General features: G+C 31.4%; 1 protein-coding gene across 1 annotated transcript; it reads right to left on the bottom strand.

Annotated features, from left to right (window-relative positions):
• Positions 1-5,337: 5,337 nt before the first annotated feature.
• On the bottom strand, positions 5,338-8,031 carry LOC139781792 (fatty acyl-CoA reductase wat-like; the record flags this gene model as incomplete). Its single annotated transcript, XM_071720689.1, has 6 exons — positions 5,338-6,106; positions 6,189-6,446; positions 6,572-6,811; positions 7,348-7,543; positions 7,772-7,881; positions 7,958-8,031. Coding segments are annotated over 6 exons (969 nt in total), but the record flags the coding sequence as incomplete, so codon positions are not given.
• Between the last annotated feature and the right edge of the window lie 4 nt (positions 8,032-8,035).

Genomic DNA, 8,035 nt, shown 5'->3' on the forward strand with positions numbered 1-8,035 from the left:
ATACACATACTTATAACATAGTTTCCGTTGGACTACACTGTTGGAAAATTTGTGTTAAATATAACATAAATTACATGTCCCAAACAGTCCACTCAAATTTTTGTGTTAGATTAACATAATATGGATGTGTTAAATGGTAACACCGATACTATGTTAAAATATTTCAACAGAAAGGAAATGTAATTCTGATCGTAATTTGAGGTTAGTTATGTGTACAATTAACATAACATTTATGTTAAAGTTAAGATTGTTTTAATAATTATTTTAATAATTTTACATTTTAAATTTGTTAAGTTCAATACATAGCAGGCATATGTTAAATCTACACATGTATGTGTTGATTATTTTACACAAAAATTTTAACAAGGACCTTTTTTAACAAAACTATAAAAATTTTCCAACAATGTAGTAAAATCTCCTTTCTCCCCCCCTAATTAAATCGATTTGATTTAACTTTGATATTAAGTTGATTATCTAAATAACAGTAAAGAATTTATTGCGAATTGAGAGAGAAGAGATTTTATTAAGATTGGAAAACATGTGTATATATGGAGGGGTTAAAGCCATAGTGGTGTAAGTCACTTTTTTTAACCTATCGAGTTAAGTTCATAGATGCAGTCTACACATGCAGATATGTTGAAAAAAGAAGAAAAAAAAAGTTGTCAAAAAAATTGACTTACACCACTATGGCTTTAACCCCTCCATATATACACATCTCTGATGTAAATGACTCTGACGTAAATGACGTTTTATTCTAATTTGATTGTATAGCATGACGGTCTAAATTATTTATTTGTTAACAACTTTTAGCAAACAGTTGACGACAACTAAATCTGTCTAAAAGTTACTTTAAGTTATATATTTGGCAAGATATACAACATTAGAAAGAAGTTTCTTAAAGGTGTTCAATATAAAGGAAACTAAAACATATGAAACATACATATAAAACGAACATGTAAAAGTTATGTACATATTGTACATATAATTGTAAATACGATCCAGACAATCCAAAAGACGGCAAAGGCAAAAACAAACACTTTTGTCTATAAATTTACGAAAATAATTAAAATTTACTATAAGTTTATTATAATTGTTCACGTTTACGTTGCACGCGTCTATGTTGAAGTTTGAAGAAACACAATTATAAAGAAAATTAACAGTTGGCGGAGGAGAGGCTCCGCCGCATAAAAAATTAATCTAACTCTAAGCTTATTTCGACCAAATGTTAATTTAAAATTTTTAGAAATAGGCTTGAAGTTAGATTTTTTAAATTATTTTTTTATGCCCGCTTACATAAGGCTAACTGTTAACTTTTTTAAAAACTTTTTTTCTTAACAATTTTATTTCTATCAAAAACATCCACATCGCGTCATGACTGTATCAATAAGCGTTCACAACTCCGGCCGGCAATACGAAATTATAAATTAACATGTCTTTGTCTCTCCTACAAAGCTATTTAAAGATATTTGAGTCGTATGTAATGTTTCTTCATGTATCGAAATAATCATGCGTTGATGTTCACAATGTGTAATCACAGCAATATTTTATTTTAACATCCACTTTGATGCTATATGTATTTGCTATAACTCTGCACTCTGATACTATGTATGCTACATTGAAATAGTTTTGCATATCTAATAATTTCATGGCAATTTAAGAATAATTATTTTTATCGCTATCAAATACGCGTGGATCAGATGAGAATGTATTAATATGTATTAAGAATGTATCTGAATAATTCATTGGAATAATAATTTTGCTCGTAAAAAAGAAATTTTGCGTCATGGCGATTATATCTGTGATAATTACCTGAATTGAAAGACATCTTATGCGCTCGTAATTAAAGATTTCCGGTGAGATCACCGAAAACAAAATTTACCGGGACTTAAGGATTGCATAGCATAAATCTTTGAAAACCATTTGATATAGACACTGTCATCCCTATTTCCCCTAAAAAGTTGTTATTTCATCCAACGAGCAGTTCATTAGCGGTAGATGAAACTGAAAAATATATTTATTATTTTTTTTTACTAATTCGCAGAAATTTAATAATATTTGTATTTCGAAAAAGTTTTTAAAGAATGAGCGATACTAGCAGAAACAACAGTTTTGCATTAATTGAATTATGTATTCTAACAATTAACCTTTTACTGTACAATTTTTCGCGTTGTTACTATAATAACGTTATTCAACAAACAAAAAATTTTTTAAGCACAAGAACGAGAGAATAATTGTTTCTTACGAAAATACACTAAAATAGTTTATTTTTGCAAATTTAACTGCAAATTTCTGAAAATTGTGACGTGAGAGAGCAATTTGGCAAACGGGATTGCAATTTGGAAACGATTAGTTTTGTAAAAAAAAAAGTAATTTTTTGTTAAACAGTGTTATTTTACTTTATTACATACATTGTACTTTCATATTAAAAATACCTGTAATAAATATTTACTGTCTGACGTAAAAGCTTTGTATCGGTGTTCTGCGCGCTTCAATTTCCATGTTTTATTATGATATTGTTGCGTGCGTGCCGCCCGGTATGCTTTTCGGGCTCCGAGCTGAAGCGTGCAACGGAAAGTCTTTCCGTTAAGATGCGAAACGCCTGTCCTTAGTAACGAGCTAAATATTGATTTATTGATTAAATGAAACAGCTGATGGATTTTGTCTGGAGCTGCTGGACCGATCGGACGTGTGTCCACGCTCTTTTGTATCGCGACGTAAATAAACATTGAGATTGTTTCCTTTACATCCGCAGTGTTTTCCCTTATTTCCGCGAGCGTCGGGAGTGCGAGCGCGAGAGTGTGAGTGTGTGATAGAGCGACGCGGCGAGCGCAACAATATGTTTATGATATGTAAAGTTAATACAGAGATTAAGAAATAAATACCACTCATTTTTTTCTAATTGTTTAGATTGAATGTCTGTTTGCCTTGACGTCACTCCGAAGACTGAAAAGACTATAGGAAAAAAACGTCTACTGCTGATAAAAACTCCCATATATACAGGGTGGTCCATTTTATTTTGAACAGTCAAATATCTGGTATACACTTCGTAATTTGTTTTAAATTTTGATGACAACATCACGAAATCTCTAACACAAAATTACTTTAATTTTATTTATAATAAAAACAGATTTAAAAGCTAATGTCCATCTAAAAATCAACTGAGATTGTGTAACAATCTTATTTGAGTGGAACAAGTTGATGTTATACGATCAAATACAAAAAATATCAGATCCATAAAGTATCTTTGCTATAACTGCTTCAATAATAAATAACTATGCTAGAGACTAAAAAAATGTAATCGGTATATCTAGTTATAACTTTTACCAATAAAATTTTTGCAAATAATAATGTTACATACAAAATTTGTTGTAGAAATTGCGATACCTCTTACGTAGGCCAGACTAAAAGAGGCTGATTAAAAAAAAATTAAAAGAAAACTTCTACAAAACTGTTATAAATATTTAATAGTAAAAAGCGTTTTTAATTATATTTATAAAATCTTTTTATATCATATTTGTATCGTACTATGTTAATTAGGAATATAGCATTGTTGCGCCCGAGACTCCCCAGGTAGCAAACACAAGTCATTTTGACGTCAAATTTTGGTCCTTTACTGACCATTCCTGACGTCACTAACTGGCGGCATAATGACGTTAAAATGACGGTCTAATGTCACAGACAATTGACGTCATTTTCTGACGTCTTATTGACGGCAAAAATAGGTCCATTGTACGACATACCGGTTTCTAGAAATGTTTTTTATGAAATTAAAATGTTAAAATGTCTACTTGATAAACGTTTATAAAAAAATGTTTTTTTTCTTTATCTAAGAAAAAAAAACTTTTTTAACTGTTTCGTTACATGCCATGTGCGTATAGCCGCTCTCAAGGCGGTCACCCATCCTAGTACAGTACCGCGTCCGAGTCGCTTGACTTCGATGATCTAGTGGACAGTGACGATCTTCTCACCCTGATGCTTCCTTATTAACTGTACTTGTCTATAACAGGTACATCTTTAAAGTGTTCAAAAATCTTGTAATGATAATCTTCTTGATAGCTATAACACTGCGTGAAATAGTTATCATAAAACTATAATCACACGCAACTACATCCACTTATACCATAAATTCGCCACTTCAATCATAAAGTTGCTAAACAAACATATTGCAGTTAATTTTGTGGTTTTTATTTTATTATTACTTTATTAAACAATATTAAGAAGTAAAAATAGTTATATTACAAAAAGACCTTATTTGGACGACTTTAAGACGTCTTTAAAATGACGTCTTTAGATGGTCTAAGAAATGACGTCTTATAAACGTCCATTATTAGTCGCCGATGTCATAGACTAACCTAACCAAAAATGACTAAAAATAGACGTCATAATGATGTTATGGAATAACGTCAGTATAATGTCATTTTTAAAGACATAGTCGCTTTTTGGTCATTTGACGTCATTTGTACAAACATGACTAGTATTTGACGTCAAAATGACTTGTGTTTGCTACCTGGGTCGCTCACATTTCCGCACACGCAACCATTCACGTTCGCGTGGAGAAATGAGAACTGAAAGCTTCTTGAGATAAACATATATGTTTATTCGCAGCGCTTTTATAAATCTCTCATAACATATTAGCAAGTACGTTCAAATGACTCGATGGCTCAGCTTCGAATTTCTAAAGTATCCATTTGCAAACAACGGCTTGTCGTAAAGAGAATGCTTTACGATTTCTTCCGATAGCAGCTCGATCAGGTTCGAACCTAATGGCCCTCTCAGCGCGGGTGTGTTAATTGTGCCATGCCGTGGAATGTTCGGGGCCCGATTCAGGGGTTCGTTAATCCGCAGAAGAGAGGAGATGGCCAACACTCGAGATTAAATTTAACGCAAATTTAATAAAAGGAAATAAGTTTTAATCTGGTTCCGAGTTATTTCTTGTAAATCCGATTATAGTTAGAAAATTCGGTTTTTATAGATAATGCGTGAATCATTTGACAGCACGGGTGACGGGTACGCGTACTGTCGCGAAATTGCCCGCCCGATCTTCCTATCGGCGGCTTTTATTACAGTCGGTTCGATGTCCAGTTGCTAACTCGGATTGTTCCCGAGTTAGATTCGTAACCTTCAATTGTCAGCGCTTTTTGGCTTCGGGGTTGGATTGCATCGGATAGAGCCCGAGCAACCAGGTTTTCAGATGGAATGCTAACTAAGGTTTCAGTCGCTAGGGTTGAATTTCTTACGGTAAGCAATTCGCTGTTGTTAGGTGCTGTATAATTACCGGTTCGCTCACAACAGGTGGAACAATATTATTAGGCTTGCACGTTTACATTTGAGAAAAACTTTTCAATTGTCTAAGTGCATTTATTTTCCAATAATTGTACATTATAATATAGAATTTATATATAATAAATTTGAAATTAAATTGTATTCAATATTTATTGTTAACTTTATTTGTTAATCAAATTAGAATAAAATGCCATTTACAGTCCGAACTCGGATCTTATTTCTGTGTGCATACATACACATACTTTCCAACCTTAATAAACTGCGCTCCGACTAAATCAGACTTACAATACAGTTCCCGTTGGAGTAATAAAATCCCCTTTCTCCCTTCTAATTAAATCGATTTAACTTTAATGCTAAGCATCTAAATAACTATGTAAAGAATTTATTGCAAAGAGAAAAGGGATTTTACTAAGGTTGGAAAATATGTGTATTGTGTATGTAATACATACTATGTATACACACAGAAATAATATTAGGCTACTAAGATCCAAGCTCTGACTGTAAATGACATTTTATTCTAATTTGATTGTATAGCATCTAAATTCTTTATTATCTGTTAACAACTGTTTAGCAAACAATTGACAATAACTAAATCTATATAAAAGTTACTTTGAGTTATATATTTGGCAAGATATACATGCAACATTAGAAAGAAATTCCTTAAACTAGGTGTGTTCAATATAAAGGAAACTAATACATATAAAACATACATATAAAACAAACATGTAAAAATTATGTACATATAACTGTAAATACGAGCCAGACAATCCAAAGAACGGCAAAGGCTAAAACAATTTTCAGTATTTGGTGTATCCAATAAAGTCTAAAATTAAAGAATTTTTTTTATTAATAAAAATTAACTTAAGCTAACAAAATTAATCATAAATTAAAAAAAGATCTGTTACCTCTTATACTTGATACGACTAATTTCTAAAGTACTGTTATCTTCATTTAGAAGATAGAGACGTATGCCCATATAATGATCAATTAAATATTTTGTCCAGTCAAATCCAACCATACTGAATTGAAATAATTTCTGATCTTCCTCACTCAGATGACTCCACATCGCTTGAACATTGTCAGTTGAAAAACTCCATTCATTTGTGCAAAACGGTTGAATCGCGTTTGAAAATTTGTCGACCTTCTTACATAACTTCCACATTCTGAAATGCATATAAAACCATTATAGTTTTTCATATTATAGATAAAATTTTATTTGGTTTCGATACAAACTATGTAATATATGCTTCAAGTAAGAGAAACGACATTTAAATTTACGTGATAATACCTTGGTCTACGATTTATACAGATGCTTACAGCATCTATAAGTAAAGCCGGAAGGAAATGACCGAGCCAAACGCAAATTCTATATAGTATTTTATGTTGTACGTAAACCATAAAAGGAAAATATGTGCCAGCATACAAGGGGTATATCTTATTTATGTCGACAAACGCATTAGTGTATTCATTCCAAGTAGGTCCATCGACTGGTGACACGAAATTATAAATTAATGTATCCTTGCCTCTCCTACAAGATAAATTTATTTAAACATAATTATGTTGTACATTATAGTTCTTTACATATCAGAGTCATTTATAATCATATGCTAATGTTCTGTGATTACGGTAATACCTAATATTGTAAGCTAATATATTTAAATACATATATTCGCCCGAGTGTATCATGCTATTTAAAAATATGCTTCCCCCCCACAAACTATAGTATTTTGGAATAGTTTTATTATAGAATATTTTTGCGATATTCAGGTAAATGATAATTGCTAATTGCAACTGAATACTAATTCTTTTGCTATTTCGATATGTTACCTTTTATATTTAGGTAATTGTTATATCTTCATGATGTTAGTTTGTAACAAGCATTAAGAAATAATATATATTATATGTATAATAAGTCATTAAAAATTATGTTTAAAAGATAATCTAAACAATTTATGAAGTTAAACCATTATTATGCCATTAACTGATGTTCTAATCTGATGTTCCAAAAAATAATAGGTGTTAAATTGTGTGTAAATTAGATGTTGGTTAAATATCTCATCATACCTGAATTGATTATAGACGTTCCACGCACTAGCGATCAAAGCATTTACCGTGAAATCGACAGGCACTATATTTGCCTTAACATCTGGATTACAAGAAAGAAATCTTGTGATACCAAGCATCGAAGACACCGTGACACCTTGTGGCCCATACATATTATCTATCCATCCGACAAGTGGTTCCTCGGCGCTAGATAAAACTGAAAGAAATCTTAATTATTCCTGGCTTTGTAGATTCGCGAGAATCAAACTTATTGTTAGCTAAACGCGACATACACACACACATCCGCGATTGTTTATTATTATTTTACAATTATAGAATTTTATAGCACATAATTATGCAAACCAGTTGAAAATAATTAAATATAAATGTTATTTAATAAATTATTTAGCAAAAAAATGGCTAGTTTTTATAATTATTCTGTTACCTATTGCAGGCCGAAATATTCCTATTGGCAAATCTCCGCTTTCGTCTTTCAGAAGTCCTTCCGCAATCGCTTTCGTGAATGTATATGTATTCGGCCATTGTGAACTGATTCTAGCCAAACGATAGATTATCTTTCTTTATTAATATACATTTAATTATTTTATCACATTGAGCATCAAAGAATTACCTGGATATTTTTTTCTCAATTATGTTCTCGTGTAAGTTACGTGTGAACGTGATAAGGTCTTTGTGATTAATAGGATAT

The sequence above is a fragment of the Temnothorax nylanderi genome, unplaced genomic scaffold, assembly GCF_030848795.1.
Source record: "Temnothorax nylanderi isolate EJ_2023f unplaced genomic scaffold, tnyl_v1.0 TNYL_tig0363_pilon, whole genome shotgun sequence".
NCBI lineage: Eukaryota > Metazoa > Arthropoda > Insecta > Hymenoptera > Formicidae > Temnothorax > Temnothorax nylanderi.